The 23220-nt window shown below is 40.3% G+C and overlaps 1 protein-coding gene across 22 annotated transcripts in view; it reads left to right on the top strand.

The window, feature by feature from the left end:
- Window positions 1-23017, top strand: part of PTPRK (protein tyrosine phosphatase receptor type K) — a 596872-nt gene extending 573855 nt beyond the window's left edge. For all 22 annotated transcript variants that reach the window (XM_077486902.1, XM_077486901.1, XM_077486909.1 and 19 more), the window contains 3 exons: window positions 8529-8692; window positions 9565-9700; window positions 21853-23017. In XM_077486902.1, coding sequence (XP_077343028.1) covers window positions 8529-8692; window positions 9565-9700; window positions 21853-21906 — 354 coding nt within the window. In that variant the 3' untranslated portion in view covers window positions 21907-23017. The remainder of the gene's footprint in view (window positions 1-8528; window positions 8693-9564; window positions 9701-21852) is intronic.
- The last annotated feature ends 203 nt before the right edge of the window (window positions 23018-23220 follow it).

Consider the following 23220-nt stretch of genomic DNA (forward strand, 5'->3'; position numbering starts at 1 on the left):
TGCAATGAGATCCATCACAGACTCGTGCCTGTTTTTAATGCAGTGCTATTTGAGGGCCCAAAGATCATGGACATCCAATGCTGTTTGCCTCTGCCCCTTTCACACAGTGATTCTCCAGTTTCTCAATCTTTTGATGATATGTACTGTACTTGATAATATTCTTTCTTGCTTTGAGGAACATTACTCCCAAATTGTCCAACTATTTTTTTGATTTTCTCAGATTGGAGAACCGCTGCCCATCTTTACTGAGGCACTCTGACACTTTAAGATGCTCTTTTTTTGCCCATTCATGTTACTGACCTGTCACTTGACCTAATTAGTTGTAAAATGTTCTTCCCAGTCTTTCTTGTTAGTACCACTTGCTTTGCCAGCTTTTTGTTGCCCTGTCGCAACTTTTTGAGATGTGTTGCTGCCATCAAATTCAAAATTACCTTATTTTTTTAAATAGTAAATTTTCTCAGTTTAATCTATTTTTTATTGTCAATAAAATATGGGTTTGAATTTTGCAAATTATTGTATTCTGTTTTTTATGTAGGTTTTAAACCACATCCCAACTTTTTTGGAATCTGGGTTGTATTAACAAAAAAACAAAACAAAAAAACTCCACAATCTAGATCGCAACCTGATTGGGGGTATGCTCACACTGACATACAAAACCTGGCCTGGATCATTTTTGATAGGATATAACAAGGTTTCCTTGTATAGTCACATCTGTTCCTGGCCCTTGTTACACAATCTGCAGTGCGTAGCACACTGTGTGGTTTTATCAGCAAAGGATTTGGGAGTTATTCACTTTATTGTTAGTAACTCCTGCTATTTTTTTCTATTGTTTGTTAATATGAGCAGTTTAAATATGGTGTTTTCCCTCCTCCTGTAGACTAATGCCCTGTACACAGGGTTGGACTTTCCGACGTAAAATGTGCGATCGGATCATGTTGTCGGAAAATCCGATCGTGTGTGGGCTCCATCGGAATTTTTCTGTCGGAATTTCTGACACACAAAGTTTGAGAGCTGGATCTAAAATTTTCCGACAACAAAATACGTTTGTTTAAATTCGGATCGTGTGTAGACAATTCCGACAGACAAAGTGCCACGCATGCTCAGAATAAATTACGAGATGAAAGCTATTGGCTACTGCCCTCTTTATAGTTCCTTCATACGTGGTTTATGTCACCTCGTTCTGAATGATCGGATTTTTCGACAACTTTGTGCGACGGTGTTTATGCAAGACAAGTTTGGGCCAAAATGTTGTCGTCAGAATGTCCGACCGCGTGTACAGGGCATTAGTCTGAAGAGTATGAGGTAAGTGCATGATGCCTCTCGGATGACACTTTCTTGCTCCACTTAAACGCCAAAAATACGCACATTGCTGCATTCCTGTTGAATTCTACAGACGCAACCACGGGAACATGGTTGGTGCCTGACGTATAGTCGCTCCTTTGTGGACATGCAAACCCTATCCATTCCACACTTCGTAACAAAAAACTTAAACCACCGCTCAAGTTAATAGCTGTTCCCTTGTTCAAGAGTAATGACACTGTTATGACACTGATCCCCTTATCTGACTCTCGGGAACACAGACTGTGGCCTGCCTGACAAAGGATGATTTATCTGCCACTATGTCTGAATTCTTTGGAAATGGCTTCTAGAAAGTGCTTGTAGAACCTTTGGTTTCCATAGGCCATAAATTCTACACCTCCTCCTATTCCCCTGGCCCTGTTCAGGATTTAAAGGTGAAATCTTCTGTGCCTGAGAATATTATGAAGAAAAGTATTAGGGACACATTGATTTTGTAGTGACCATCATTGTCTTGCCACAGGAATCTTTAGTTGGAAAGTTGTACACGCATGCTCTCCTGCTATTCATCCTAAAGAAAGTACCTTCCTGCTACTGCTCCTACTTTGAAACATTTTGTAGATTGTTTGGCCTTCACTCTCATTCCAATTGCCTGTCTACAGCAACTAGATCTCCAACCACCTAAGACCTTACGAAGCACTCTGTAAACTGTTGGTGCTATATAAATATCGTATAATAATAATGATGGACATCAGTTACTTTGTGCGTATCCTTGCTTCACTTTGCCCAAAGTTGTATTCTGCTGTGCAGTGCAACGTGTAATTTCAAAGACACACAGGTGACAGTCCTGCTGCAATGCGTGACCTCAGCTCATACTTCTCTATTGCTTCTAGGGATGAATTCTCTATCCCTAGAAGGGACCAATGCTTGTAAGCTAGATCCTGGAACCCTATTGTTATAAGGTCTTCATCAGAGTCTTATATAGCTCTTGTGCATGAGGTTGAGTCCTCCCCTGTGGTCAAAAGACCCCTTATATCTAACTTTGTCACTTTATTACCAGTTAATGGAGCAGTATGCTTGCAAAGGCTCTAAGCATGCTTCAGCACCATACATGGCAGAGTATAATTCTGACTCTACTGGTCCTCCCCGATTAAATGTGCCTGAGGCCTGTATTACCATCTCTGATTCAGATTCAAAGTCCTCAGTCTCCTTCTGAAGAAATTATATTTCAGCAAACTCCATATGACTCAGATTTACAAGGTGTTGTTTATAATCTAACGGATGTTCTACTTACGTTCTACTCTGCATTTGGAGGATCAGCCTGCTGTTCCAGGCAGAGGGACTTTAGAGCTCTTATGGCTGCAAAGACCTTCCCAGTACACTCAATATTTAATATTGAGGAAACAATTTTATATAATCATTGATCCCTCCTAGGAATGCTAAGGAACTTTTTACCTTTGAAAGGGAATTAGTTGCTGACTCAGATATTTTTTTCTAGATGCCACCAAAGGTCAAAGTGTTACTGCCTTACTACAGGAGATCTGTGGATGGGTAGGAGGAAACCCCATCCTTCATCTACTATTTCCTACTTAAGCCACAGTTACCAAAGCCAGAAGTCCTCAATCTCATTTGCTCAGTCCTCTGCAAGATGGGATATCTGTGCAATACTAATGGTTCTCGCTTGCTTATCTCATCACAGTTTAGATGCTCAGACTTCCCTTAGTAGCTTTGCTCTAGCCCATTGAGTCGGGTACCTTTTTAACCATCGCTTCTCACCCTATTGGTATTACTGCAACCCATTGTGTATCTTACTCGGTTTGTTTAGGTTTCCTGCACCCTGGGATCTCTGATTCTTACTGTGATATTACCCTATCTATGGGAATGTGTCCCACTGAATCTTGCACTCACCACCGCATGGGAGTCTTTCCATTACAGATGGCTACAACCTTTCCAGTGCTGGACTCTTTCTCAACCCAGTGTCTCTCCTGAGAGGCACCTCGACTTGCAATGTTGATGACAGGGATCTGTTTCTACTGCAGCTTTCCCTACTAAGGACCTTACTGTTCAGTGTTGTCAAGCAGTTCAAGCAAGCTCAAGCAAGCTCAAATCCTTGAGGTGTAGCAGATACTATACACTGAACACCTCTACTAACTGATTGTTGGGCTGCATTCTCACACTTAGCTTGGAAAACAAAAATCAGTGAGACCAAAGAAAGGAAGGGGGTCCAAACAGCAGTGTGTGAGCATGTCTTAAGTGTAAATGGTTGATGGTTTTAGGCATATCACTGTGTGAGGGAGAGTTCTTGCTCTGCCGTATAGTGAAGCTCCCCTGCTGGAGAAAGGTGCTGGTCCAATCGGCTGTGATGGCCGTATCGACACAGGATCACCACTCAAAACTCTGATATTGCAAAGGATGATGTGATATGCATTTCTGGAAGCAGTTTGTCACCTTCGTCAGTCTTAACTAATAGCTACCCTCCAGGATGAATTTATACAGATCATGCTCTGCAAGTGTAAACGTTTCCTAGTAAAGGCTAGTGTACCTGTACATTAAAATTACTATGCAGTACCTTTGGAACTGAGCGGAGACTATATTAAAGCGGACCTTTTTTTTTTTTCAACTTTCCATCTATTAAATCGTCTGCCCTTGTTGTTTTAACTTTGGATAATAAAACATTTTTTCCTGCCAGTAAATGCCTTATGTAACAAATAAAAATAAACTGCGCTCAGGAAAAAAGTATAACTATTAAAAAAGAAAAAAGTTTTAAACATATGAAAAAGAAAAAAAGAAAAATATAAAGGCTGCAGCTCTAAGTGGGATACACACACTGGAATAAATATGAGACAATTTGGAAAGCTGCGCCAATAGTACTATTCAATAATAAAAAACAAAATGAAATATCAATAAGAAGTTAATAGCACCCACAGAAAATGAATGTGTTGCCCAAAAAAAAAGCATTAACATTACACTAATAAAACCACCAAAAATTATAAAAAATTTGAAAATAACATCTAACAGCTCGCAGAAAGCTGGAACTGAAAGATAAAGTCCAATATATCCGTGCTTATCAAGTCACCGCGGTGAGTCCAAACAAAACTGCAGATCAGTGCCCGTCACCAGAATTTTGATGCGCTTACCAGATGCAGATTAAGTAATAGCCTTAATGGTAATTATCCGGGACAGATTTTGATCTTGGTAATGAAAACTCCGTATCATAATTCTTGCATCACGGTTCCACTATCACCGGTATGTGGCAGCATCACAGCACTAAAAAACTTCAACTGTCAGCAATCGAGTGTATCTCCGGCATCAGCCCCGGAAAGAAAAAGATATCTCCATAGCGTAAAACCATTCACATATTTTATTTAAGCATTAAATATCGCACTTACATAAGGAATACTTTAAAACAGCATCAAGTCAGATCATAGAAAGCCGGCCGGCGTTCGGAAAAGCGTCCCGTCCTCCCTTCGTAAAGCGTGGTGGCGTCACTGCGTACCTTCCCAGACGCGTTTCGTCATAGGTGACGTTATCAATAGGGAACTAATAGTAAATGCCTTATACAGCCCACTTCCTGTTTCTTGTGACATCATACACAGACTTCTCTCTCTCTCTCGTGAGAGTTTGTCGGGAAGGGAGGGGAGTCATAATAGGGCCAATGAAAGCTGCAGCGCTGGAGGTGTGCCTCTGTGTGTCTTTGTAAATCCAGGAAGTGAACAAGCAGTTGCAGCCAGACTCCGTGGAGGGAATTTCTGCAGCATATTTGGCAAGTACAGAATCTCAGTGTATATATAAAATCATATTCGATGTGGTTGGAGGGAAGCTTCAGAATAGCAGAGATGTTTTTATTACAAATTATGTGAGCAGATTGCAGTTCCTCTTCAACCACATAAATACCGGCCACTTTTACCCCCTTTCTGCCCTGGCCAATTTTCTGTATTCTGCACTTTGAAAGACAATGGAGTGGTCATGCAACACTGTACCCATATGAAATGTTATTCACACAAATAGAGCTTAACTTTGATTAGTATTTAATTACCACTGGGTTTTTTTTATCTTTTGCTAAATAAAAGTGGATGTAAAAAGTCTACATACCCATGTTAAAATGTCAGGTTTCTGTGATGTAAACAAATGAGACAAAGCTAAATCATTTCAGAACTTTTTCCACCTTTTAATGTAACCTATAAACTGTACAACTCAACTGAAAAACAAACTTAAACCTTTTGGGGGGGAGTAAAAATAAAAAAATAAAACAATGTGGTTGCATAAGTGTGCACACCCTCTTATAACTCGGGATGTTGCTGTATTCAAAATTATCGATCACATTCAAACTCATGTTAAATAGGAGTCAGTACGTCATCATTTAAAGTGCCTCTGATTAACCACAAATAAAGGTCAACTGTTCTAGTAGGTCTTTCCTGACATTTTCGGAGTTTCATCCTACAGCAAAAGCTATGGTCCGCAGAAAGCTTCCAAAGCATCAGAGAGAGCTCCTTGCTAAAAGGTATCAGTCAGGAGAAGGGTACAAAAGAATTTACAAGGCATTCAATTTATCATGGAACACAGTGAAGACGGTCATCAAGTGGAGGAAATATAGCACAACAGTGACATTACGAAGAACTGGACGTCCCTCCAAAATTGATGAAAAGACGAGACGAAAACTGGTCAGGGAGGCTGCCAAGAGGCTTACAGCAACATTAAAGAAGCTGCAGGAATATCTGGCAAGTACTGGCTGTGTGGTACATGTGACAAACAATCTCCTGTATTCTTTATATGTCTGGGCTATGGGGCAAGACGGAATCCTTTTCTTATGAAGAAAACCATCCAAGCAAGGCTAAATTTTGCAAAATCACATCTGAAGTCTCCTTAAAGCATGTGGGAAAATGTGTTGTGGTCTGATGAAACCGAGGTTGAACTTTTTGGCAATAATTCTATAAGAGATATTTGGAGCAAAAACAACACTGCACATCACAAAAAGAACACCATACCCAACGTGAAGCATGGTAGTGCCAGCATCATGCTTTGGGGCTGTTTTTCTTCAGCTGAACCAGGGGCCTTAGTCAAGGTAGAGGGAATTATGAACAGTTCCAAATACCAGTCAATATTGTCAGAAAACCTTCAGGCTTCTGCTAGAAAGCTAAACATAAAGGGGAACTTCACCTTTCAGCATGACGATCCAAAGCATACATACAAATCAACAAAGGAATGGCTTCACCAGAAGATGATTAAAGTTTTGGAATGTCCCAGCCAGAGTTCAGGCCTGAATCCGATTGAAAATCTGTGGGGTGCTGTGAAGAGGGCTGTGCACAGGAGATACCCTTGTTATCTGACAGATTTGGAGTGTTTTTGCAAAGAGAGGGAAAATATTGGCAAGTCAAGATGTGCCATGCTGATGGACTCATGCCCAAATAGACTGAGTGCTATTATAAAATCAAAAGGTGCTTTGACAAAGTATTAGTTTAAGGGTGTGCACACTTATGCAACCATATTTAGTTTATTTTTACTTCCCTCCACCTAAAAGACTTCAATTGAGTTGTACAATTTATAGTTCACGTTAAAGGTGGAAAAAGTTCCAGAAAATGTATCTGTCTCATATATTTACATCACAGAAGCCTGACATTTTAGCAGGGGTGTGTAGACTTTTTATATCCACTGTGTGTGTGTGTGTGTGTATGTATGTATGTGTGTGTGTGTGTGTGTGTATATATATATATATATATATATATATATATATATATATATATATATATATATATATATATTATATTTATATTATTATGAAAATTGATCATTCCTGATGTACGGAAGGCCTATCATTTCTTGAGACCTAAAAATGCCAGGACAGTACAAATACCCTTAAATAAATTTTTTTGGAAAGTGGATGGTCTGATGTATTTAATAAGGGGCATGGTGAGTTTTTTGAAGTTGTAATTATTTGTAACCTGCACAGCGGCGCTATATAACTAGCGTGACAGTGACCAGGGACACTGACTGGTGGCAGTATGTAAAAAAAAAAAAAAATAACATAAAACTGTACCATTTTGGGAAGTTGATCAGGAGTTTTTTCTTTTTTTTTGTTTGTTTTTTTTTACATACTATGATTGCATATAGCAGTGAATTTTACTGCTATAAGCAATTTTTACAGAATTTCACTGTGTATTGTGCTTAGCTGTAATTGGCCACAGCTAATCGCATAGTACAAATGGGGTGCGATTGTCCCTGTCTGTACCATATGATTAATGTGGCCAATCACAGCTATCAACACCATTGTATGCAATGAATGGCATGAAAGGAAGCCATTCATTGTTTACAACCGTCATATAAACTTGGTCACAGCAAATTCATATGACAGTTTGAACTTGGTACCAGCAGTGGGCCAATACGCTGATCAGTCACCCGCTCCACAGGAGCGCATTCTCAGCAGGATTTCACATGACGTCCTCCCAGAACAATAGGGTTCCCGCCCAACTGTCATTTTACAAGACTAATGGACCAGACCCTCATATAAGATTTTAAGGGACATAAACTCCAAGATAGAATGCAAAAAATAAAAAACTCAGTGGTGATTAAATGGCACCAAAAGAAAGCACTATTTGTGTGGGAAAATAAGGACAACAATTTTGTAGGGTTATAGTGTTGCACGACTAATTGTCATTCAAAATGGGAAAGCACTGAAAGCTGAAAATTGGTCTAGTTAGGAAGGGGGTTTAGTGGTTAAAGATTTTGTAAACTATTGGGGGAAAAAAAACAAAAGAAAACCTGTAAGACAAAGGCATAATGAGCTCATATGCATCGCATGCTAGCTCATTATGAAATAGTTACCTTAGAGCTAAGCCCTCTAGTGGCACCTGCACCCTGCTGAGACGGCTGACATCTTCCCTGGTGTTTCTTATGGGTTCGCGGGCTCTGGCACTGTGAGTGGCTGGAGCCGCAATGATATCACGGTGCATGCACGCGGGAGCCGCCGGGCACGGCACAGGGTTCTGAAGAAATGATATGGGCAGCGATTCGTTCAGAGCCATTTCACTGATTGAATGTGCAGTAAATATCTCCTAAACCGTACATATTTAGGAGATATTTACACTATCTTTAGGTAAGCCTTATTATAGATTTCAGTTCTATTATTGAAGCTTTCCCTTAGCCTTAATGTTGATACATTAGATCAGATTACTACATAACTTTGATATTGATGAATGCACAATTTAAACGCTCATTTATGTTTTTTCTTTAAACAGCCTCAAGAAGGATATCTCATGGTGCAGCAGTTTCAGTACTTGGGATGGGCAGCTCACAGAGAAGTACCAAATTCCAAAAGATCTTTTCTGAAATTAATTCTACAAGTTGAGAAATGGCAAGAGGAGTGTGATGAAGGAGAAGGACGCGCTATCATTCACTGCCTGTGAGTTACTTATTGAGACATTGTGTACCATAGTGTCGTCATTCTGGTCCGTTTGATGTATGTACTGCTCTGCTTGGCTTGGTTATACTGGTGACAAATAATATGGTTTAAAGTAAGACATTTTGGGAATTTAATATTTTGCTGTAAATTTGTGTTCATTTTTGTTTGGCTCTATTTTTCATTCTTTCACATTCATGTACATAAAAATTGCTTATATCCGTAGAGTTTGAAAGTCCATATATAAACTGCATTTTCTGCAAGATTAATGCTGGCTGCTTATATTGCTACCTTTTGAATGCTTGTTAAAAGGAATTGCATTCCAATTCACCCAGTTAAAGTGCATGCACATTCGTTCTGTGCAAATGGGGCAAACAATTCATGTTAGTAGGCTATTTTCTGTGCTGTATTAATTTTTTTTTCTTTGTTTTAATATGAAAAATATGCCATATTGGTAACTGAGCTGTACTAAGTATCGCAGGCATTTCCTAGCTCAATTACTGTGGTTTCTTATATGTCTCTGGAGGCTTTTGCAGTGAAATCTCCCCAGTGGAGGGTCTAGTTACGCTCTTTACCACTTAGAGTTTTCAATTTTAATGCTTCAGGTCAGGAGTCTTTTTTTGTATTTTTTTTTTTTCTGCTTTAGTGATAATGTCAAAAGTTTTCAATGACTGAGCAGTTGTGTAATTTAGGTATATAGAATACTGCCCCTGGAGTCCTTCAGAGGTATGAAAAGTTAATGGATGAATGAGCTCTTTGGCCTCTAAACTGAGATTTTTAGATTGGACTGATGTCACCAATAATATATTAATGCGAACAAAATCCTTCTTTATTTGCAGTCTTTTTTTTTATTTTAACGTCTCTTATATTTTTAGGAACGGTGGAGGAAGAAGTGGAGTGTTCTGTGCCATTAGTATTGTGTGTGAAATGATCAAGAGGCAAAATGTGGTGGATGTTTTCCATGCTGTAAAAACGCTACGCAACAGCAAGCCAAATATGGTAGAGACTCCGGTAAGTACAAGTATAATCAATGTCTTCTAAACTTCTGCTGTGTTTGGATAAAAGCCACCTGGGAAGTATTGGTAGTATACACTACTGCATTCCATTATTGTGAATTAGTCCTAACGTTTGATTCAATCAACCGCTACACCTTTTTCTATTCCGTTATTTCACCATGGCATTGTTTTTTTTTCCTTGCTGCTCAATGAGTTTTCTATGCCTGGAAAAAAATACATCAACTTCCAGTGCAAGTACATGCCACCATTGAATCTAGTAGTAGCATTATTTTATTGCACACCATTACTCTGAACTTTAGGTTAAACGGTGTAGTCAACACTACACTGAAAAGTCTATCGTATAGAAGTTGACCTATTAACGTTACAGCTTCAGTGGTGTTATCGAATGTTTTCTACTATGTTCAATTATTCTGTAAAACACAGAAAAAATGCATAATGTATGGAGCATATGGGAACAGTAATCAGGTTTTACCAGAAGTTTACCATGTTTTATGGTAATTCTTTTAGAACAGGCCTTGTTGCAGATCTTGTTCCTGGATGTCTAAAAGTAGTATACAAGCACAGCGCTTATGCCTGATCACTCTTTTTACAGAATACATCAAATATACAACATTGGGCTAGACAATACCAATAGTTAATCTGTTTTGGGGTATGTTATAGCTGATAAAATCTCTGGTAGCCATATTGAGAAAAAATGTTAGTTCATTAGCAGCCTTTGTTTACATCTGGCCTGTATAATACTGCAAGATGTTTGACCTTAATCTTCTGAGCACAGTAAACATGAAAATATGAGATTTGTGTAATATCAGTTGCAGGTCATAAATATGATGAATTTTGGAGCAATTGAGAGGACACGTGCCCTATTTTCAGGGAAGGATTTTTTATTTTTTTTAACTAAAGCAATATAATTGCTCGGTATTCTGGAAATGCAGTTAACAAAATATCTGGATCAAGTAGTTGAATTGTTTCTAAATAAATTCTTAATTGTACCTATTATCTTCAAAAAAATGCACTCAAATGCCTTATACATTACAGTACAACAATTCATCCATATTTAACACTGCTCATCAATTCATGGTAATGTACTGTTTGCACAGAATCTGGTGTCCCCTAGGATCTTCAGCATATATCACTTTTGCTGAGGAAATGAGGAAACCAAGGCAAATTATGGAAATGCTGCAAAGCAAACATTCCTCAAATGAGCTGTGCAGTTAATGAGAAATAATGTTTGTTTGGTTAATTGCTTTCTAATTATTATTTTTATAGAGGATGTTACTAGGATTATATATACTATGTATTTAAAATAGAACATGTTTTCTTTCTAAAAATTCTAAATAGTGGTCAATCTAATTGCATGTTGCTTGTGAACATTAAATTCTGTAGTCTTACCTTGATCACTGTTAGAAGAAACTAGAGCCAGTTCATCAAGAGATGGATGGATTTGTACTTCCTCAATGGAAAAGGGGAGGAGCTAGCTTTTTTTTTATTATTATTATAGTTTAGTTTTGTATAGACTTGATGAGCAGTCTGTGTCCACATTTGGGTATGAGGGGGGATTTCTCCTCTGCCTGTATGATAGATGCCAGACAAAAAAAAAATGAAGGGAGTTGAAATACTCTGTATATAAGATGATCCTAGCAAGAAGTGCAAAAAGGTTGTGTACTTAGTGATGGCATCCGTTTCTGATTTATATTCCTGCCATTGCCAGTCCAAAGTGCTTTCCAGCATGGCACTATAACTGCTTGTCATTGCTTATCATGGTTTTGTACTACAGACATTTCAGTAGTTAATAGACTATGCTGGGAATTCTGCAACATTGTTTAGTTTCTTTTATTGTGAAATGCAATATAGTATAGTGATTTAAACTAATTGAGTCATAACTGAACTTGGAAACAATTAGGCTAAAAAAACAAAACAAAAATGGGGTAGGTGGAATTGGTCCTGCTTGTGTGAAATGTGCTTACATGTGACGAATAAAATTAACATACAAAACACAACACAAACAAGCATAACACAACCAACAAATGCATTTTGCACTTGGCACTTTCGCTTCTAGGTGGCGTTGTTTTTTGAGATTGTGTTTATGTTGCTTTGTTTATGTTGTTTTTTTGTATGTTAATTTTATTCGCCACATGTAAGCACGTTTCACAATAGTAGCGCCAATTCCACCTACCCCATTTATGTTTTTTTTTTATTCTGGACTTTTTGGTAGTTGGTATATGTGGAGGCTGCAGCTAATAGATTTTCTCTTTCGTTCATTGATGGACACAGCACCTTAATCACCTTAGGCGGCCCCTGTTCTGACACTTCAGAGGTTGCGGACCAGGACCCTTCAGACAGTGAGGAGGGAGACACTGTGTCTGTTTCAGAGCAGGAAAAAGCACCAGTAGGAGCAAGTATCGCAGCGGTGTGGGATACCTTAAAGATAGAGAATACGGCGGGGGCATCTGCAGAGGTGTCTTTCCCTTTTGGGTGCCACAAGCTGGTCCACACCACTAAGGTATTTCCCTACATAACTTATTTTGATAAGTTTATTTACAAGACCTTTTCAGTCTCAAGGCGAATGGCGGTGCGTTACCCGTTAAGGAGAGTTTCCTTAAAAAATGGACATCTCCGGTCGTTGACTCCCGGTATCTAGGATAGATAAGATGACCACGATTCTGGTGGAAAGGTCCCCCTCTTTCAAGGACTTTGCCGACAGAAGGGCCGAGATGGTTGCCGGTCCCTGTTTACGGTGGTGGGGTCAGCGCTTCAGCTGGTGTTAGCCACGGATCTGGTGTCACAAACGCTTACTGAATGGGCTAAGTTGTTGCACTGCGAGTTGGGGAAGGAACAGGTTTCCCCAGACTGTGTGGAACTGGCAGACTAGTTGGTGCACAGCCTTAAGTATGTCTGTGATACAGCCCTGGATATGGCCCCTTTTGCTTTCTAGAGCCACAGTATCGGCAGTAGTGCTGCATCACCTTATTTGGCTCAAGTGTTGGTCTGCGGGCCAGGCATCTTAAGAAAGCGCTGGCGGATTTGCCCTTCCAAGGTGAGAGGCTGTTTGGTGCCTCGCTGTATGACGTTAAGAATGTTACTGGGGGATAGAGTACTTTGCTCCCACAGTCCAGAAAGGGTAAGGAGCCACACCATAGGCAGGGCCCTTCTCTTTCTGCTTAGAAGCAGCTTTTTCATCCGCTTGGGTCGGCAGGTAAGCGTTCCTAGTCTGACAAGGTGCCCGCTGAGGGACAAAAGCATCCCTGGTTTCGTAAGCTGAACAAATCAGCTGAAGGTTTGCCCCCTGCCCGACTCTCGGGTGGGGGGGTCATATTTGGGAGTTTGCAGTCCAGTGGACCTCTTTCCTTTCCAACCAGTGTGTCTGCGAGCTGGTTTTGTCAGGCTACAAGATAGTTTTTCTTGTCTGCCAGATGGATTTTTTTTTTTTCCCTCCAAACTTCATCTTCTTCCGGCTCGTCGGGAGGCCCTGTTTGGGCAGTACTTACTACTGCCTGGGGTGATAGTACCTGTACCGATGTAAGGTTTCAGGGATTCTACTCCCAATCTGTTTGTAATCCCAAAGAAGGAAATGGTCCTTCCGGTCTTGGATCTTAAGGCCCTCAATTGTTTTGTGAAGGTTCGGAGGTTCAGGATGGAATCGGTTCATTCCGTGGTCGCTGCACTTAATCAGGGGGATTTATTGGCATCTTTGGACATCAAAGATGCATACTTGCATGTCCCCATATGCATCAGACACCAGAGGATTCTGCAATTTGCGGTCGGGATGAGCACTACCAATTTGTAGCTCTTCCCTTTGGCTTAGCCACGGGACCAAGGTGCGGACTCCGATTCTGGCATTGCTGAGACAATGAAGGATCGCTATTGTGGGTTACCTGGATGACCTCCTTCTGAGAGCAGCTTCTGCCTCAGAATTAAGAGAGGATGTGGCGATCGCCATACATACTCTTCAGGAGTTTGGCTGGGTGTTGAATCTCCAGAAGTCGTTGTTGCTGCCTACTCGGCACCTGGAGTACTTGGGGTTGATTCTGGACTCCTCAGACGCGAGAGTCTTTCTCCCTTCAAACAAGTTGCAGACTCTTCAATCCGCGGTGTGGTTACTGAGGTCCCTCAGGTGGTCGTCGCTGCGTTTTTGCATGCGAGTTCTGGGCCTCATGATGGCCACTTTCGAGGCGGTACTGTATGCTCAATTTCACACTCGAGTCTTGCAGAAAGAGATCCTGTCCAAATGGGACAAATCTCTGACATCCCTGGATTGTCAAATCCGGGTGAGCCAGCTAACCAGGGCTTCGCATCTCAGGTGGCTGAGGTCCCCGGCCCTTTGGTCTGGAAAATCGTTCCTTCCTCTTCATTGGACGGTGATCATGACTGACGCCAACCTGACTGGCTGGGGGGGAGTTTTGGGCATCCAGTCGACCCAGGGTCACTGGACGTGGGAAGAATCCTGCCTGCCGATCAATGTGCTGGAGCTTCGGGCGATCAGGCGGTGCCTCTCCACATGGTCGCAGTGGCTGCAGGGACGTCCGGTCAGGATCCAGTTAGACAATGCCATGGAGGTGGCGTATGTCAGTCATCAGGGAGGGACAAGGAGCTCTGTCAGCCATATACATTCTGGGCATAGAAAACTGGCAGACATCAGTTGCTGGACCAGGGGGAATGGTCACTGCATCCAGAAGTGTTTTGGCTCATTTGCCTAAGGTGGGGCATGCCGGATTTGGATCTCCTAGCCTCTCGGTTCAATCGGAAGGCGCAGGGGTTTGTGTCCAGGTCAAAGGATCCCTGGGCGGATGCGACAGACACGCTAGTGGCCCCATGGAGGCATTATCAGCTGATTTATGCCTTTCCCCTGCTCAGGCCCCTCTCATCTATGCTGAGTGGGGGCTGAGGGGATTCCGGTGATTCTGATTGCCCCAGATTGGCCTCGGCATCCTTAGTACGCCGACATGTTGGCAGATGTTCCTTGGCAGCTGTCAATGCAGGAGAACCTTCTGCCGCAAGGTCAGATACTTCACCCTTTTTTTACCGTCACTGGTTTTAACGGCATGGCTGTTGAAAGCCAGGTGCTGAAGGACCGAGGATTGTCGGCTTCAGTAATTTCCACTATGCTGAGGGTGCAGAAGTCTTCTTCCTGGAAGATTGATCATCGCACGTGGAAGGCCTACATCTCCATGTGTGAGGAGATGGAGTGGCGTCCGCGTACATATTCAGTTTCCAGGATCCTGCTGCGTGGATCAGAAGCTTGCATTAAGCACCATTAAGGGGAAGATATCAGCTTTGGCTGTCTTTTTTTCAGTGACCCTTGGCGACTCACTCATTGGTGCATATGTTTGTTCAGGGGGTTTGGCATGTGGCCTCTCCGGTATGCCCGCCTCTGCCCCCCCCCTCATGGGATCTGAATCTAGTGCTCATGGTGCTTCAGAAACCGCCATTTGAAAACATTAGGGAGATCCCTTTGACGCACTCTCAGAAAGTAGTCTTTCTAGTGGCTATTACCTCCTCAAGGCGGGTTTCTGAGTTGGCGGCCTTGTCATGCAAATCTCCCTACTTGGTCCTCCACAAGGATAAGGCGGTGCTGCGTCCACAGCCCTTGTTTCTTCCGAAAGTTGTTTCGGCCTTTCATCTAAATGAGGACATTTCACTTCTTTGGATGCGGTCCGGGCTCTGCGGGTGTTTGTCTCCTGCGGCTCCTTTCCAGAGGTCAGACTCTGTTTCGGTGGCTGGGCCGAAGAAGAGCCTGGCGGTCTCGTCAGCCAACATTTCTCAGTGGATCAGACAGATCGGGGTTCAGGCTTATGCCATAAGGGGGTGGGCGCCTCACTTTCCCGTCATGGCACATTCTACCAGTTCAGTTGGTGCTTCCTGGGGTTTCCGGCATTAAGCGTCTGTTTCACAGGTGTGTAAGGTGGCTACCTGGTCGTCCATACATGCTTTCACCAAATTTTACAAGGTCGATGTGGGCGCATCTTCGGATGCATGCTTCAGCTGCAAGGTTTTGCAGGTGGCCGTCTGAGGTTGCTGCTCCTCTGATAAGGAGTTATTTTTGTTGTGGATGAAGTTTATTTTCTTTTTGTTCCCACTCCTCGTTTTTGGCACTGCTTGGGGACGTCCCTAAGGTCAAGATTAAGATGCTGTGTCCGTCAATCAACGAAAGAAAATAGGATTTTTGTACTCATTGTAAAATGATTTTCTCTGATGTTCATTGACGGACACAGCACCCACCCCTCCTATTTATGTTTGTACTGCTTTTTGACTAATTGAGCTGCTGGGAGTAGAGTGAGGGGTTATAGCCAGTAGGACTTCCTTCAGGGCGGTACTGTGCTGGTTTTTTGTTGTGTTCTGCTTAGTCCTCTCCTAAAGGTGGTGATATAACCCTAAGGTCAAGATTAAGGTTCTGTGTCCATCAATGAACATCCGAGAAAAGGATTTTATGGTGAATACAAAAATCCTATTTTCCCAGTCCATAGCGTGATATAATTTACTTTACCTTTAATTAGGCTATGTGCTTACATGGAATTAATCTTTTAATCTGCATTAACACATGCATATTTTGAGGCATTATGTGCATTGTGAGAGACCTCAATGAGTGAACTTATGCAGGTTAACTTACCAAGAATGTAGTACGCAAACAATTTCTAGTGCAACACAATAGTGTATTGGCATTGAAAAAGGTCTATCATCAGAAGAACATAAAACTTTTTAAACTGCCCAGGGGGTCCTGTGCACATAGAAATTGTCCCCTTCTAAATGCATGCAGGGGTTGCCGAGCTGTGGTGTCCAATAGTGAGTTCTGCCCGCCCGCCTAGCTATCCAGCAACACAAATCAACTGAGTGGCAGCTCATGAGGGAAGGGTGAGTGATGGGGAGTGCACTCCTAAGCTGCCAGACAGGACTCTGTGCTGTAAATACATGTCTCCTCATCTCTCATTTTTAGTTTAGAGAGTGTCTGGAGCTGCAGCCTGGTGTTTAGGGGCATGTATGGAGTGGAAACTGTTTGTTTTGTGAATGGGTGCATCTTGAAAAAGGTCTTTCATTTACAAAAACGCAAGCTGACAATAGCACACAGCTGCCCCTACACTTGTCTGAGACAGCCCAATATAGTACCTGGCTTGTGGTGTTGTCAGCTTGTATTTTTGTGAATAAAAGCCCTCTTCTCCAGCTTCACTCATTCACAACACCAGCTGACAGTTTCTACTCTCTCCCCTGTATAGCAGGTTGCAATTTAAACAAAAGAGAAGGGATAAGGAGAGATATCACTGCAGAATGGAGTGGTGGTGGGGCTCTGCAATACCAAAAAATAAAGATTTTATTTAACTTTTAACCTCTACTGGTTGGATTTAAATTGCGACACAAGCCATGTGCACAGGGACCCCATGGGGCACCTACATTTTTTCTTCTGTAGATGGCAGCACCTATTGAAAACAGTGTTTTTCAAATTGCTATACATTTTATGCCTGTGTAAGCAGACACATCTATCTATGCATTCCCTTTTACCACTAGTTTATCATTGGCCTTCTTTTTAAGCGAATTCCTTTTTATTTTTTGATATTTAGTTTTAATTAATTTTAGCCTTCTAAAATTACAAACTTTAAGGTTTTAGTTGATATAAATGGATGTGAAAGCATGCTGTCAGTAATAAAACAGACACTAAGATAAAGCAATCGAGAAGGCAGTTTGTGTTTATTTCTGTCCATTATTGACTTGTTCAGAAAACTTGGCTTTCATATTAACAAACGTGCTTCGTTCTCACACACTGTTATATCCACGAGCCAAGACTAACCGTGCTGAAGTTAACACACTGTGCCTGCTAAAGATCAGGTACTAACTCATTTTTATGATGCCGCTCGGCTGTGAAGTCAAAGGTAATGTGATTTACACATACTGTTGCAGTATAGCAGAGAGAAAAAATATGACTTTACATTTCCGACACACACTTGAACACTTTTTCTCGGGAATATATCTAGATATAGGTAGTGCGGTGATTGTGGATGTATTAATTTGTGTTGACATCTGTGGCACATTTTTATCATAGTGAAGCCCATTCCAAATGCTTCATTAACTTTTTTTTTTTTTTTTTTTGGTCCTTGATGGCTGTGATTAATGATTAGCTAACCTTTTGTAACCCATAGCTTTCCGGAGCATCATATTTTACTTTTTTACGTGACAGTCCATGTACTGCAATAAATACCATATATATATATATATATATATATATATATATATATATATATACTTACCTTCAGTGAATGTTTCTGCTCCTAGAGCAGAGCTAAAACTATCCAATACCATATTGAGCAGGGCCCTCTGATTCCTCTTGTACCAAATTGTAATGTAACTGTAATACTACAAAATAAAATACTAGTGCACACAACCCGTATAACGAAATAAATACTAAAATACTCCACTAGTGCTAATAGAAAAATCAATAAGGAGAAGCAGCCAGCATAAAAAGTGATCTCAACACCAAACTGAATTAATATAAAGAAATATGCAGCGCGACCCCACCTCAAAAAACCAAAATAATATGAAAAAAATTATATATAAAAAACAATAACCCTGATGCAGAGAAAAATGTGCAAATCAGCAAAGAATGAAATGACTGTGAAAAGTGATAAGTACAATGAAATACAATGTAAACAAAAAAATCTAAAATCATGTTTTATAAAAAATTTGATTTTATATTTTTTTGTTTACATTGTATTTCATTGTACTTATCACTTTTTATAGTCATTTCATTCTTTGCTGATTTGCACATTTTTCTCTGCATCAGGGTTATTGTTTTTTATATATAATTTTTTTCATATTTTGTTTTTTTGAGGTGGGGTAGCGCTGCATATTATTTTATATTTAATGTAACTGTAATGTCTGCCCTCAAACTGTTGGCGCTATATAAAACCTGTATTATTATAATAATAATATTAAATGTTTGTTGTAAGCTCTCTGCCCTGGTGACCACTACCCCTTCTAATCCCTCATCAGGACAGGAAATTAGGAGAAATATTCTCAGTGAGAACACAGACAGCAATAAAAGCAGAACAAAGGTTCTGAATCCTACCTACTCTGATTCCAAAAAAATAAAAAATGTTTTGCTAGAGTTGAGCTTCATCCCTGTTATTTCTTAAGCAAGCAGAAAGATGGTCTTGTGAGAGAACTGCAGTCATTATTATGTACAATGTATTCTGCCATTTGTTGATTCATTTATAATGGACAGTGGCTATCACTATCGGTTTTCTCCTATACTCCTCTGTTACTACACCCTACAACCTGTATTTTTAAGCCAGCTCATTTATAAAATGCAGGCAATGGTGTGGAGATTGAGATGTATTTCAGAACTCCCACTGCTGAACATGTGACCAAGCTCTTCTGGCATTTTTTTTTTTTAATGTTCCTGTTCAATATAGTTACCAAAAGGTTTTGTAATACAAATAAAAAATAAAAAATAAAAGTAATAAACCAATATGCATACATATAATTTGTACAATACATTACCTAACTGAACAGGCCATTTCTCAAAAGATACAAACAAGGAAAAATTGGCACAAATCAGGGAAGCTAGGTGGGGTTAACGTCCACAAGTATTAAAATGTCCAAATCTAATATAGTCAATGTGAGGAGGTGCTCACTGTCATGGCAGCTCAGTCTAAGGAGCCAGAAGGAGCTCTGTAGGCAAAAAGAGGGAGAGACCAGCACCAACTATGTGTAGCAGTTAAAATTACTTTAACATGGAGAAAAGACTATCACTCACAAAAGAGAATGAAACTCAAGCATGTCACGCTGGGTATAGAATATCCTTGTCAGCAAAAGTCCCAATATCTATCCACCAGAGATAGATGGCTGTGGTCCAGGCTGTATGAAGCGCTGAAGGCTACCAGAGCTTCCTGAGTGAGTCCTTGTAACGATGAGCCCGGCGGACATGACATCATAGCCGGAAGTAATAAAAGAACATAGCGATGCGTTTGCGGAGCATGTGCTGCTTCTTCAGGCCATTCTTTGGGTACAAGTTCTTAGAAAAAGAAACAACAAAAGAATAATAAGAGAAAAAAATGGAAAGAGGGAGTGGAAATGGAAATAGAAAGAAGTGAAAGAAAGGAAGTGGGTAAGGGACATTGCACAATTGAGGAGATAATCCCCCATCCCTGGGACCACAGGACCCCATATGCCTATGAAAGGAAAGTCTGAGATGTAACACTGTCTGATCAGGTCGGGAATAATTTATCCATGGGGTCCAAATTTTCCAAAATTGACTATGTTTATACTCCGAAATGGCAGTCAATTTCTTTGATCATTGTATCGTTTGGAGGACTTTAACCCCCTGGAAATTCAATGAGGAAGATCTTCAGGAGTGAGCAATAGTTTGGTGGCAATAAAAAATAAGCCTATAATTTGGCTGTTTTGCGATGTAGAGGGGGCATATTTTGCAAGGTGTCAACTGGATCCTTATACAATTTACAATCAAGAACTGTATGTATTCACAAGTGCACTCTAATCCACAGCCTTTTTGCTTTAGGGCATGTCCATTTTATATGTCACATAGTTCTCTCCTGCTCACAACCTCAAAAGCAATGGGGGTGAAGTGCTCAGAAATGTATTTGGAAACCCAGGAGAAAGTTAAATACCATTGCATCAAAACTTTAGTAAGGCCATAAGGCTATACCACTGCTTCATTAATGGGCCCCATAGTATTAAGGATGAGCTTTGGCGTGTTCGCACACCCCACGTGCAGAGCCCACCGTGAAGTCGGTGCTGCGCTAATCGCAGGCAGTGAGACATTCCCCAATCTCTGCAGCTGCGCGATGTCTTGCTGCCTGTGATTAGCGTAGTGTGGGGTGTGCGAACACACCGGAGCTCATCCTTAAGGATGTTCAGAAGATAAGGAAAACCGAAAGTAAACACTGGAATGGAAATTAAATCCAGTTACTAGTTAACCATACCCACTGACACGCTAAATTTGTATATAGCAAATTCCTAGAAATCATAGTTTTTCCTCACTCACAATCCAAAAGAAAGTGTGCTGTCATCTAACCACTGCAGATGCACATGCATGTACTTCCTGTGTGTTTTGCACCCTTATTTTCCAGATATAGTTATATTAAATGTAATCTGAATGGCAATACATTTTTTTTATGAGTAAAAATGATTTCTTAGTTCACTTGCCGACCAGACGAAAAAGATGAAACCACCACTTGTTTAAGTTCCATTCTTTTCAGGTTTACAGGTCCAAAGTTGTGTGGTCAGTAGGATTAAACTGATATTAAACCCACTGCAAATTCTCAGTTTATACTATGTTTATATAGCATTAAACCTGGATGCCTGTCTCAGTTTAAAGAAACATTTCCAAATACCTTTTTAATGCCTTGTAAACCATATTTCATTACCTCAACACCGCTGTGTAAGATCGGTAAGCGGAGCTAGCTTGAGACCTCAAATTCGAACTGCAACATCACTACAGTACACTTCAGTAGAATGCTCACACAGTCATGATTTAGGAGGTATTTCTCTCCCTGGTTTACAGGTCTTATGTTTCCCACTAGGCATAGGCTGTAGGGACAGTTCACAGACTGATTTTTCCAGCAGCTTTGTGTAAAACATAAGACCAGTAAATCTGGGAGAGAAATCCTCTCTCAATCATGACTACTGCTACAGTTCTACTTTTGGAATCGCCCCCCCAGCTGATGTGAAATGTCACAAGGGGCAGCTCAAAAAGAGTAGTCAAGGCACTGAAAAGACATTGTGGAGCAAGTGTAGAATGTGTGACAATGCAACAGCCACCTAATCGATTGCTATTTTGTTGACACTGAGAAGAGGGAGGACATTGGAAATGGAAACATCAACCAGGTATTTATCAAAATATATAAGATGGAGAAAGAAAAGGTGCACATTATAGATAAAAGCCACCATTATAAATATAAATGCCAAGAGAAAAAATTGTGTTTAAAAAGCTAGTGATTAAATCATGGAAGATCGTATCATGTTGGTTAGCTTGGACATCTGTACACCACGTGAATGCCATCATATCTTTCGAGTAAAAAGTTTCTGTTTTTAACTCATTTCTTTAGATTCTACTAGTGGTCATTGTAAACGTTTATGAATGGTCTTAATTGATAACTGTTGTAAGGTGGTACCCACTATTCTTTTCCTTTTTGTTTTTAACAGGAACAATACCGTTTCTGCTATGATGTTTCATTAGAATACCTTGAATCGTCATAGTTGGATGTGCCAACCTGCACCTAATGTTTGGACAGATATTACTCCAGCTGTGCAAAGGAGGATTTTTACACTGGACCTTAAAAGTTTTAAACAAAAAAACTAAAAAAAAAAATTAAACGAAGAGAAAGTATTTTTCTTATGACTTTCTGTATCTTCATAAAAAGAACTTGAACTGTTTTTATGACTGTATAGATATTGATGGATTTAGTGCCACATTATTACACACAGTGCTGGAGGCAGAAGCAGGACAAGTCTCTACGTCACAAGGATTTGTATGTATTTGTATCTGCAGCCGTCTCATGAGACAACTTTAGAGCCAATATGTTGCATGTGTCTATATTTACAATGTGGCAGTTTTCTCTCTTTTTTTTCTTTTTTTTATAATAAAATTTGTTTAAAAAAAGATGCAAAGGAAAGCCGTGCAGATTTGGCGGTAAATTCTCTTTACATTTTAAGTGTCACCGATCTGTACTTGGCTTACTATTTTTTTTCATACGTTGATGGCTGGATCATACCATAAATATTATTTTGGAAAAAACAAATCCCTAACATAAGCCAAAGAGTCAATTGTAAATATGTCAATATGGAGAAGCACACTCTGTATTTATTGCTTATTTACATTCCTTTCTTTTGACGGCTGAAGGAACAGTCATTTTTCCTGGGGAAAGCTTTTTGCTGAAATTGACGGCAGTTTATTTTTGTATGTATTGAGTGTAAGTAAGAGGCATCTGTTTTTTGCATTAACCCAAGAGCAATGTTTTGAAGATGTTTTGTTGTGCTCATACTGGTGAACTCAAGTTTATGTGACTGATTGGTTCTGGACCATCTTTAAAAGCCGGACCAAAGTGATGTAAAGTTTTCCACAAACACTTGTACCTATGGATCAAATTACTCTCACAACTTGTGGGAATCAAGGCAAGCTAGATTCGAGCCCTGGGCCACATTTTAGAAAAATTCCTAATGGGAGATCAAGAAGTTAAAACGTTGTGGTCCAGGTAAAGAACACCTATGATTGGCACATTGTATCGAAATGTGTATCGTGATGTTTACAGGACTGTAAGCTTTGGGCTCTCGGAAAATCAATTTGAAATAAAATAAATATCCGATTCAAGGTGTGTGAGTTGTCCCATGATTTAAAGAGAACATTCCTTCCTGTTGTGGCATTACATGACGTGCTATTAATATTTTTTATGTTTTGTGATTGGTGTAAACATTTCATATGTTCAGATTTTGTAGTGGTATAGGGGTCTCTAAAGTATCAGGGCCTACATATGTGTACTTAAAGTAATTCAAAGTAATTCCAAGTAATGTGTG

The sequence above is a fragment of the Lithobates pipiens genome, unplaced genomic scaffold (genome assembly GCF_037356315.1).
Source record: "Lithobates pipiens isolate NorthernLeopardFrog02 unplaced genomic scaffold, aLitPip1_a1.2 Scaffold_18, whole genome shotgun sequence".
Lineage (NCBI taxonomy): Eukaryota > Metazoa > Chordata > Amphibia > Anura > Ranidae > Lithobates > Lithobates pipiens.